At 37.4% G+C, this 13,028-nt stretch overlaps 1 protein-coding gene across 1 annotated transcript; it reads right to left on the bottom strand.

Moving 5' to 3' along the window:
- Positions 1-53: 53 nt before the first annotated feature.
- Positions 54-12,270, bottom strand: LOC143919573 (GATOR1 complex protein NPRL2-like). Its single transcript, XM_077441954.1, has 7 exons — positions 12,044-12,270; positions 7,884-8,040; positions 7,678-7,804; positions 7,472-7,608; positions 3,250-3,478; positions 3,002-3,171; positions 54-1,516 (listed from the first exon to the last, which is right to left on the bottom strand). Exons 1-7 carry the CDS (start codon positions 12,268-12,270, stop codon positions 1,340-1,342), a joined length of 1,224 nt encoding a protein of 407 aa, XP_077298080.1. The 3' UTR covers positions 54-1,339.
- Between the last annotated feature and the right edge of the window lie 758 nt (positions 12,271-13,028).

Raw genomic sequence — 13,028 nt, forward strand, 5'->3', positions numbered from 1 at the left:
TTCTTCTATACTGTTTTTTTTTCTTTATTACGAAATGAAAACACTTTTGTATTGGAAAAATATATATTTTAATGATTTAACAAATACTACATATAAAATGAACACATTCAACTTTGTAAAAGGTCTTTGCAGACGACAAACATAAATTGTAAAGAGTTTACGACACACTTTACCACACTTACGATTAAAAGATTAACAAATGGAATATCTCTCATAAAAGACGTTTTGAAAAATATTTTCATAATATATCACACACGATTGTACAAATGACTTAGTATAGATATTGCGGCTGGCATTTTCAACCCTTCACATTCAGCTCAGCGTGTTTGCTGTTTGTCGACAATCTTCTCACCAAAGGGTTGAAAAATTAAATGGGAATCAAAATAGAGTTATTATTTATGTAGATTTAAATGGCACAAGTATGAGTCAATATACATTAATATTTACGACACAAAGATCAATAGAAAAATATTTCAGACATCAATATTCGTCTCTCCGTTTTTTATACATTTAATTTTTTTTTTCTTCATATAACATGTAAACTGAGCTAATTTTTATTAAATTCTTAAATTTCATCATAGGTTTTATGTACACATTAAACGTAATGATTGAGCGTGGACGCATCGAAAATTTTACAAGCTCAACAAGTAAGTATAAACATTAATGACTAGCCATGCAAAGAATATATACATTTTTAATTTAAAACACATTGTGAGCAACGATTAGTATAGAAAAATTCGTTTAGCACCAAAATCACTTTGTGATGAGAAATAACATTGAAAAATATTGTTTTCATATATAAATTGTATTAAACATATTGCCTAAAATCAACAGTCGATAGACGAGACCATCCCCAATGAGAAATACTGTAATTAAAGCAAATTTAATAAATCATATACAGAGCCATCTCTCGTCTCTTTTGTGTACTAAATAATTTTCATTTTAGTGAATTCATTTGTTTTTCATTAAATTCAAATCTGTATAAATCTGACTTAACAATTAACCTCAAACGTACTAAAATTGATTATATTATATAAATTAAAATAAAATATGTCAACGATCAATAATTCAGACTATCAGAGTGCGTCTCGACAAGGATGCGAGGATTGTTAAGTCTAATGAATTAAAAACCCCGATTCAAACTTTGAATGCGGCCGTTTTATCACAGATTTTCATCAGTATTATGTCGTTTTGAATGCATTTTCAAGACGAATCTTAAAACTTACCATACGACGGAGACAAGATGGCGACGCTACAAACTCTATATTATATAAACCACCAGTATGACCTCATCCATCGACTCAAAAACCATACACTGACACTCGGCATGTCACGGAAACTATTTCCAAAGCATAGAAATAGTGCGGTCTCTCTCCAATTGCTCTTCGAGAGACGCCATCGTCGCGCCATTCTGACAACACAACTCATCCAAGGAGACCAGCCCAGTGTGTATCCTATTACTTATGCTGCTGCCACTCTCGCTATCAGATCCATCACAGCTCACCGTCACCGGATACTGCAAAAATCACAAACAATAAATAAATAATTCGGATGTGAACACCGCGTGACTTTATCTATGTATTTGAGGAATATAAAAAGGTCACAAAGCAAAATATGATAATTAAATATATATACACGTTCACACATATCGGTTATGAGAGCATTTTCAATACAAATTGAGCGCAAATGTAGGGAGACTTACACGAGACAAAAGTTCTACTTCTGGTTGTCGGATTTTGTTTGAAATTTTTTTATTACTTGAAATCACTATAATTATTATACACATAAAATATCAAGAAAATAAAAATAGTTTGAAAGGTCAAAATAAAATAATGAAATATTGTTTAAAAAAAAAATACAAATCCGGTTGACGAATTCTGACCAAAACCTTATCAGCTCTAAGTTAGTACATAAAGAATACAAATATAAATTTTCAGGTTGATACGTTCAGGGGTGTGGAAAGAATCGTGATCACAACATTTTTGACTTTTCTAAGAGGAAAAAATCCCACTTCCGGTTTATTAAATTTAGTGATTTTTTTTATTATTTTCATCACATTGATACAAGAATTATACTTGAATTTTTTCGTGAAGAGCACACATGTTAAAGGGGTCGAAAAAAATCGTACAAGAGTAAACTGCCACTTCTGGTTGACGGATGCTTACCAAATTTCATACATAGCTTGGCATTTAGCTTAAACTTCTAGATATGAAATTTCAGTTCAACAACGATGAAGAAGAACAACGTCAGGAGGAGCAACGCGATGTGGAACGAGATCGCCACGTTGGTGAATGTATCGGGGAACAAGCCAGACAAAGAAGAGCACCATTCTGGCTGAAAGATTGCGATACAGCACTCTGCGGAGAAGAAAAAGGTGACTCTTCAAACGACACATGGAAGGTCGTCACCAAGAAGAAGGGAAAGAAGACTGTATCCTGCAAAACGGCCCTAAGACAAAAGTTAGGCCCCAACGAAGAAGAAGAAGAACGGGAAAAGCATGGCGGTCAGAAAACATTTTACAAGGGACGCGGTGAAGAAAGGCACCGTATGACTCACGTACCGGCGTTCTGAAGAACGGCACCACAATTGACGGACATCACAGGCAGACTGGGGATGTTCAGGGAGTTAGCGTGAGGAGGAGTGTTGGAACAGCACGCATGACTCCGATTTGTATAACCATGATATGTATACGCTTGTACCACTGACTCTCTGTCAGACTGTGTTAGAGACAGCTTGTAAATATACACCTGTCAAACATGCCTCGTCTTTCACTCTTCGATATCTGAACCGTCCCGCACACATCTCAACAGTAACCGATACTAAGTTTCAGTTTGATCGGACTAACACAGACACACACACTCATTTTTTCTAGATCATGAAAACGTGATCACTGATCAATTCGGAGTTCGAATCAGTCAAAATCTCAAGTTTACAAAACTTCATCTATTGTTTCTACGTACATAAATAAACCAAACCTAACCCTTACTCAATTCAAACTCACCTTTTGAATTCGCCTTATCAATCCTTCCAATACGCCGAACTGGACCAGCTTACGTTCATTGATACCGAGCGCATAGGGATTGAATCTGATGCACAGATCCCGGATCGTAGTCCCGTACGTCATCCCGGCATACATGCATATGATATTTTTCAAACTGGCCGGTTGACGAGCTGAAAACCAAATATTGAATTAATAAAACCAACCCTCTCAAAACACTTGTCAAAGTCGAACAGGTCGAATTTCACTACCTGATCTGGAACAGAAGTCGATGCAAGTCTTCTGCAGACCCTTGCAGAGAGCCAGCTGCCGCAGCTTCGGCGTGGCACAATACACGGCGCAGTACTGAAAGATCGGCACGAGGGTGACGACTCCGTAATACACCAAGTTTTGGACACACGACTTCACCAGGTTTGTTTCCACATCCGCCAGAGTGCCTATCTTAGATATATGGTTGAAGCCGTCTATATGCGGCAAGATCTGAAATAAAAGTATTCAAATGTTGAACATATCGTATGCAGCGAGCAAAAGTTCAATGTTTTATACGGATGGTAATATTCTATAGAGATTATTTATATTAAAATATATAGGTAATGATGTTTAAACTTTTATATTGACAGTTCGTCATTCATAACGACCGTTGAAATTTTAGATAAAATATTTACAATCTACTATTCCAACAGATAAACATTGCATGATGAATTTTAAAAATGGTTTTCATTGGTACATATAAAATGAATTTCAAAATACATATCGCGTCATTGAAGATAAATCCACGATTCGGCTAAATCGAATTATAATATGAATGCCGTTTTGTTCCTATTCTAAACAACTATTCAAAATTACATCACATTTTTTATGGCTGTTTTATTTATGATGCACAAAAGTTTTAACTTTAATTTCAAATCACGTATCAATTCCATTCCGAAGCCACACATTGAAATGTGAACGGGCAAAACACTAATATATGTAAAATATAAATCAAAGGACTTACAATTGAATGTGAAGTATTCAGTACAATAATATGAAGTATATCTCAGTAAATTAAGTATTGTAATCGTGACAAAGTGGGTAGGATATTTTTGCCAGTTTGATAAGGAACCGTTTCAAGAATGAAATCAGATAAATCAACAAAGTCTGATAGGAAACGATCGACTTGGAGTCAAAAATATCCAAGTCTGACCAGCAGCACTGCATAAATACTTCTGAATAAATTCTTTTCAATCGAGGTCAACCCAGGGCTTGAAGCCGGAAACCTCTCGGTGGTTAGCAATAACGCAACCAATGAGCTGCTGATATTTATTTATTTAAAGTTTGGAACATTGTAGCATTACAGGAATTCCTAATGCGCCACAATGGTAAAAAATATAACAGAAAAGAAAAGAAACAAAATAATAACTAAAGAAATTCATAAATCACAATCAATCATGAAAACAATGATGAGCGCAGACTACCAGATAAATGGGTTAGAGTAATATCCGACAATTTACGCTCACTAAGGTGGAAAATATCACATTCAGTCTCGGCAGCAACGATTTCATTAGGAAGTTGAATAGCTCTTGGAATAGGAGCCATTCGAAAAAGAACTGTCCGAGCAGCAGGTACAACCATCAAATGATGATGTCTACCACACACATATGTATATAGTTATTAGGGACATTAAGTCCCAACTGCTCCAGCAACAACGGGCATGACGTATTACCACTTGGAGCTGGAGAACCAAACGAATTAATGAGAAGTTTCTCCGAAGTTCAAGGGAATTATACACAAGCATGCCCAAAAGGAAAGGAGTAGGGTAGAGATAAGGGTAATACCCATATTCTTTCCTATATAGGAAACGAAGAAATGCTTTTTGCACTTTCTCTATCATCAGAGAGTAATTTGCTTCATGCGGATTCCACACAATCGCATTATACTTTAGCTCATCTAGTATCTAGTATCGATTGTATCTATGTAGTATCGATCATTGATTACGTTTTTAATCTAAGCATTTGATTTACAGCAACCTTTAACACCACTTCCATTAACTGGTTCCTGTCGATTTATCATCATCATTGCCGTTTGGGAACGCAATATTTTATTTTATTTCATAGAACACGAACACTCGCCTTTATAGACCGCCCCAAAGCTACCAGTACACTTAAAACAGATAATACATATATAATTGATAGTCAAATTGGCGAGCCTGAAGATGCTGAACAATTTGAGATTAACAAAAGAGATGGGAATGGAGATATCAATTTTACAGGAACCGTTTCAAAAAAATTGGCAAACTCTGATAAGAAACAATCGACCTCGAGTCACAAACCAAGGTCTGGCCAGCAGCAGGACTCTAGTGGGGAATCGAACCCGTGACACTGCTCGAAAGCATAATATGCTAACAACTAGTCCACTAGACGAGTGCACTTAAAACAGATCATATAATTGGTGAACCCGAAGATAATGATTAGCTTGAGATTAGCAAGAGAGATAGGAAAGGAGATGCCAATTTTACAGAAACTGTTTCAATGAAAATCATTGGCAAAATCTGATAAGAAACGATCGACCTCGAGTCAAAAACTAAGGTCTGGCCAGCAACGGTTCTCTAGTGGGAATCGAACCCGTGACACTCTGCTCGAAAGCATAATATACTAACAACTACTCCACGCTGTCGCTGTATATACATATTCCACTTGAAAAAAAAAATTAAAACGACAATTCACTGACCAAGTTACATATGTTATATAACACACATTGACCATCTTACTCATACGATACAAAAATATACACTAAACAAATACCATATATGTATGGATAGTGGCAAAAAAATTCACACTATCGCCATTTACACAACGATAACGATAAGGTCAATGACTTTAGGATATATTCACTCATAATTACACATACATACATACATACATACAAACACGTCTTGGGATCTTTGGGTTTCAACTCTCTGGCAAAGACAAGAGATTTATTTCTTGGGAAACATTTCGTAAAATTACTTAGAGGAGAGATTCACAATTCCGCTATCCTAGAGAAGTTAAAATTTTGGGCCCCCGGAAAACCATAGGGCTTTACGAAAGCATGATATCTTGTTGTCAATTAGGGTTAAAACAAACGCGCTCATGAACTCCCCCCTCTCGAGAGCTGTTGGACTCCTTAACTTACTGGCACATTTCTTAGACCTCTTCAATGCCAGTTATGTTGAGTTGGTTGAACACATCCTACATAGCGCCAACACCTATTTATTTAAGGGTCAGGCTAGGTTAGGTTAAGTTAGGGTTGGCCCTATTCATTTAAGATTAAGTCGTCAGGGTCGGTATTATTCAGTCTCACTGTCACACGCGAGAACTGACACAGTGAGACCGCATATTAAAGTAAAAACGCGAAGGTAGATCGCATACTAGAGTAGATATGTGAAGGTAGACCGCATACTAAAGTGGATTTTTTTTTACGAATTCTTGTTTTATGTATACTTATAGTTGTAGACAAGCCAAGAGCATCACAAAGGTAGACAGTGAGCCTATCGTATACCTCGGGCAGATTGTGTCTTTCAATGACCATATGGAAGCAGAAATACAAAAGAGGATCACTATAGCGTGGAAAAGATTTAACTGTTCGCTGAAAGACATAATGAAGGGCAAACAAAATGCCAATGCAATCAAATATTGAACACCTGCATACTTCCAATCATGGCCTATGGATGTCAAACTTGGGCTACCACTCAAAAAAACTTCCAGAAGCTTATAACATGCCAGAGGAGCATGGAAATAAGTATGCTAGGATACAGCATAAAACATAAGAAAAGAGCAGTAGATCTAAGAATAAGAGGAATAATTTTTCTTTAATAGTAATCGTAACTGAAAGTAAGAAGAGGTTAGTTAAAAGTAGAAGATATTAGCATAAAAACCAAAAAATTTAGATGGAGATGGATCGGTCACATGATCAGAGAAAAGAAAGATAAATGGTCAAGAGCAATAACAGAATGGACCCCACGCTATAAAGCAAAAAGAAAAAGATGGTCAGAAGGCGCCAATTAAATTAGGGCGCCGAACGATGCGCCAATTAAATTAGGGCGCCGAACGATGCGCCAATTAAATTAGGGCGCCGAACGATGCGCCAAAGGCGCTTTAAAATTTAAAATCAGAGCGCCAAAAGCCATTCAAAATTTTAAATTAGAGCGCTAAAGGCGAAAGTTTTTTCTAAGGGTGTTTAGAAAAAATTGCCCGAGGGCTCCATCGGGTGTAAGGCCGGCACTGTCTGTAGATCTCACTATTTTTTCTTATAGGCACTGGCTGCAGGCCCTTTATGGACAAGGATGGCAGGAGAGAGAGGAATATGGAAAGGTCTGGAGGAGGCCTACGTGTCATCAGGACACACTGAATATCAGCAATAAAGGCTTTGAAATCTTGAAATATTTGTATTATAACCACAGTTTGGTCTGTGGTATTGATTTTTTAAAAATAAAATACATATATGCAGCAAAATTACCTGATTCGTGGTGAGATCCCATTGATCAGGCACGAACGTATCACGATCGAACAGAAATATGGGCACTTGATGATCCTGCACCGGGTCCGGATCCGAGCTTATCTGGACGATGGTCAGGTGGGTCGTCGTCGTACCTTCTGCGCAAGAGACATAATAAGCATGACTAGAACAACATAGGCAATGATATTACAACGTCCCCGTCCTACCGGTGAGAGTGCACATCTTTTTCGAATTCAAATCTTGCATCACTTGTCTCATTAGCATGCCGAGAGAGCCCGAGTCGCCCGATAGCGACTGTTTGGACAGCCATTCGTTCTCCAATTCCATAGACAGCTGAAAATAAACACATTGCATTCATGGCGATTGTCGAATTGAATATGTGTGTGAATACGTGCCGCCGTCGAATGCATACCAAATATTCCGTCAGCTTTTTGACGACGGGCTCGTAGTGCACCGTCCTGGCCCAAGCGTCGCACACGAAGCACAGATTGAAATAGAACGCGTTCCGAGCGTATTTATTATGATCGATCTGAACGGGAAAGCCTAGTATCTTGGCGTCCAGTAATGTTCTGTAAAAAATAATAAAGAAAATGTCAATTTTCCGACCTTTTTTTGACTGGTTTTATAGCAGTTCATGAATTGTACTCGACTGACGAGTCTCTAAAAGATAGGTAAGACTATATCGAACATCAAAAAGGCATATGTACATTCAATCTCATGTCCACACACAGATTATATGCTAATTTAATTACTCAATAATGGGCTACGTACAGTCGTTAAGACAAAATTATCCGATAATGTACACTAAGTAACTGTTTGTATACTCGGACGGCACCGGTATATTTGCTAATGTATAATATAATAAAGATAATTGTATAAAAAAACACTTTTATATAATGCAAGCTCATCGGAATTTTTTTTTAATTTATACCAGGAAGGCCTAACAAGTAACCCCAATGCGCATTCCTTGCCAGAAATATTGTACATTTGATATAAATATATTATTAATATTATACAAAGTACATTAATACAGAGACATCTATGGTCAAATTTGTACATTTGCAGCATTTTTTAAGATTCAATAAAATTCGAGATTGTTGAAAATTCGATATTTGTGAGAAAATGGATAAGGTTGCCAATTTGTTGGAACCGTTTCAATGAAAATTAGATAAATTAACAAACTTTGATGGGAAATTAACGACCTGGAGTCACAAATCCAAGGTCTGGTTAGCAGAAACCAGTGGGATTTGAACCTGTGACCACTCTATTCAAAGCATTATATGCTAACCACTAGTCTATTTTGCTGGATATAATGCAAACTCATCAGAATTTTTTTTAATTCATACCAGGAAGGCCTTACAGGTAACCACAATGCGCCTTCCTTGCCAGAAACATTGTACATTTTATATAAATATTATACAAAGTACATATCAATTAATATGCACAGAGACATCTATGGTCATATTAGTAAATTTGCAGCATTTTATACAATTCAGCGAAATTCAAGATTGTTGAAAACTCGAGATTTGCCAGAAAATGGACAAGTTTGCCAATTTATTGGAACCGTTTCAATGAAAATTATATAAATTAACAAACTTTGATGGGAAATTAACGACCTGGAGTCACAAATCCAAGGTCTGGCTAGCAGAAACCAGTGGGATTTGAACCCGTGACCACTTTGTTCAAAGCATTATATGCTAACCAGTGGTGTAGTGCTAAATTTTGAGGGGGCGGTACGCTCGATTTTGCCAATATTTAAATGTGCTAAAGACACATCTGATGCCTCACATAAAGCCTAGCGTTATCTTTGATCCTGACAGCATTTTTATGCACGACAGCGCTCCTTGTCATCGAGCTTGGGTGAAAAATATTGCAAAAGTGGTAAAACTTTTCGAAAAAAATTATACTATTTTGATTTTTGAAATTTTTATGGCGGGTCGCGTACCGGTGCCGATAAAAGGTGGCGGGACGCCGTACCGGTGCGCACCTGCTATTCTACAACCCTGATGCTAACTATCAGTCTATTCTGCTGGAATTTGCATTTGTGCAAAATTTCAATAAAATCACCTCTCCAAAAGTGGGTCAATAATTGATTGCAATATTTAAACCACGTAAACACAAATGTGAAGCTAAATAAAACCATGTAAATGGTAAAGCTGAGTAATGTGCGAATGCAAGTTATACGCATACTATAAAAAAAACTGTTTTTGTTATCGATTCGTTTTCGCTTTCCGATAAGGACTCATGATCACTTGTATTGTATTACGAATTCCATTTTTGAGGTCAAACGTTGATACCGAAATATACAAATGTTAGTTTATTGATGAAATTTGGTGTGAAAACAAACTTTGGTGGGTAGATATAATATTTCAATGCATGCAATTCACAGGTAAGTAATGAATTGAAGGCAGACACTTTTGATTATAATAATCATATGAATAAATATAGTGATATAAATGTACATATAAATAAGTATGTCATTTTGAAAAGTTATCTTTCGTAATTTTTGTAGCAAACACTGATTGAATTATCGCTAAATAAGGTATTTGCTCGATAAGTATGCATACATGATTCCAAATTTTATACATGTATTTCATTTTTACAGCATATCAGATATTATGCAAAGGTTTGATCATTACTCAATAATTTAAAAAATCACCATTTATAAATAATTAGGCATATTATGATTAAAGAGCGGGCCCAGAGCGCGCTGTTCATTGTTCACATGTTGTAAATGCATTGTTAAAGGTTTGACGAACCTTTTTTACAAAGCATTTACAATAGTGGAACAACAGACGGCGCGCTTCCGGCCCTACCTCTAATTGTGATATATGTATGAGCCTTTGCTACCAAAATTTAACGACCGACCAATCACAAACGTCTTTGATCAATCCAGCCAATCGGATACGACTTTGACGACAGCCAATCAGAAACGACCGACGACTGCCAATTAGAAACGAATAACAGACGCCGTTTCGGTTTTATATATAAGATTTATTTGAATCGAAAAAAATACGTAAATAAATATTAAATTAATTATATTTAAAAATTATTTGAATAAAAATACGACCGCCATGCGGATCGAACACAGGACCGACAAATTTATTTCATTTGATAACTTAATATGTCATAACTCACGCGATAATATTTTATCGGGCACAACACTGGTATTATTTAACGATCGATCAATGACAAATGTCTTTGACCAATCCAGCCAATCAGAAACGACTTTGACGACAGCCAATCAGAAACGAATTACAGACGCCGTTTCGGTTTAATATAGAAGAAAAGCAGGGCTTTTTACAAATTTTTTTTTTTTTTTGTAATGTAATGCACTGGAACGGCATTCCGGCACCCTTTTTTTTTTTAACTTTTTACCATTTTTTTCGAAAAAATTTAGATAAATGATGGGTTGAAAACCAGACTGGTACAAGTGACATTTTAAAAAAAATTTGGTTTCAGTGGTAAAATAATAGCATATATGAAATGCTATTATTTTAACACTTAAACCAGGTTTTTTTTAAGAATGTCACTTGTACCAGTCTGGTTTTCAACCCATCATTTATCTCAATTTTTTTGAAAAAATGGTAAAAGAAATAGTAAAAAGTAAAAAAAAGGGTGCCGGAACGCCGTTCCAGTGCATTACATTACAACAAAAAAAAGATTTGTAAAAAGCCCTGCTTTTCTTATATATTAAACCGAAACGGCGTCTGTAATTCGTTTCTGATTGGCTGTCGTCAAAGTCGTTTCTGATTGGCTGGATTGGTCAAAGTCATTGGTCGATCGTTAAATAATACCAGTGTTGTGCCCGATAAAATATTATCGCGTGAGTTATGACATATTAAGTTATCAAATAAAATAAATTTGTCGGTCCTGTGTTCGATCCGCATGGCGGTCGTATTTTAATTCAAATAATTTTTAAATATAATTAATTTAATATTTATTTACGTATTTTTTTCGATTCAAATAAATCTTATATATAAAACCGAAACGGCGCCTGTAATTCGTTTCTAATTGGCAGTCGTCGGTCGTTTCTGATTGGCTGTCGTCAAAGTCGTATCCGATTGGCTGGATTGGTCAAAGACATTCAGTCATTCAGCCCATCGTTTTCTGGTTGGTTTGTTTTGGTTTTCCGCCTGATTTTCAGCCCGTCAAATGATGTGTAATTTTTTATTCACTACAAGGCATAGGAAAATTTCAATATAATTTTCATTAATAAAAAGCTCGACAAGAAAAGAGTTCCGACACCTCTTAAAAAAAAAAAAAAAAAAAAAAAACCCACCGAAGATAAGTATGTAATCATAAAGAAAAAATAAAAAAAAATACAAAATATTAACAGAAAAAAAAATGATAATTAAAAGTCAACGATTAACATCAGCTCACTGAATTACATAGTATCCTAAAGCAATGGAAAAAATAGGAAAATAAATAAATTTGATATTTTCATATATAGCTCTGTATTGAACATACATTTACTATTGAATTGAGTCAAACAAGTGCATTTTCCAAAATACGACAGTTGGTGTGATGGATGTGATGGATGAGCTGATTGGAATCGAGTTGGAATCTTACACGGTGAGGGTAGACCTCTGGAGCTGAACCTTGGGGATGATGTAGTGGCTGACGGTGTCGAAGGTGTCTTTGGAGATGTAGCCGTCGGGCACTTGGCAGGTGATGCGGGGGCCCGCTCGCGGGTGGAACTCGCACAGGAACAGGCAGCGGATCGGCCCCCCTGCTCCCCCACCCCCTGCCCCCGCCCCCGCCCTGGCCCCCTGTGCGACCGCTCCGCTCGACGACATGCACTCGTCTGACCGCCCACCACCCACCTCCTGCGCCCGCCGTCGCCCGCTGACGACGGCCGACTGACGGACGCGCTAACTCCTCGCCCGTTGCTAACGTCGTTTCAGGGCCTCTCAACTACACACTATACAGACCATAAACTACACACTTGCACCCGCACCCGCATCCAGGGCCCCGGAAAATTCCCCCTGTAATTGGATTATTAGCCACATTGCGATCGCTCAAAAGACTATTTTTGCCATGAAAATCGCCAATACGGAATATTTGCCACTATGTATGATAGTGTTGTGTAGGGGTGGGTGGAGGATCCAAGTAAAAGGCCAAAGTCGTGTCGCAGCATTTATTGATGCACGCACTGCCAGTGCTCCGTCCAGAATGTCTTGATATCGCCTAAGTACCGCCTTATAACGAATAGGTCGCTCAAGGCAACTTCGACTTCCCTATTGTTTAGGCATGTACCCGGATATGTATTCCCCGGACGACACTCGGTCACTTCTGAGAAGGGACCAATAGCGGCCAATTCGGTGGCCATTGTTTAGCCTGCTTGCACTTAGTCTGGAGATTGTAAGATCGCCAATTTAGTAGTCGGCGGTCATCAGTGTAAGACAGGTAGTGCTGGCTGTTGCGAAGTTGCGACGTTCGTTGAGGGGGTCACCAGTGTAAGACAGGTGAGGGGGTCACCAGTGTAAGATCGCCAATTTAGTAGTCGGCGGTCATCAATGTAAGACAGGGGTCACCAGTTATAGAACAGGGGTCA

This window comes from Arctopsyche grandis, chromosome 12, assembly GCF_051622035.1.
Source record: "Arctopsyche grandis isolate Sample6627 chromosome 12, ASM5162203v2, whole genome shotgun sequence".
Lineage (NCBI taxonomy): Eukaryota > Metazoa > Arthropoda > Insecta > Trichoptera > Hydropsychidae > Arctopsyche > Arctopsyche grandis.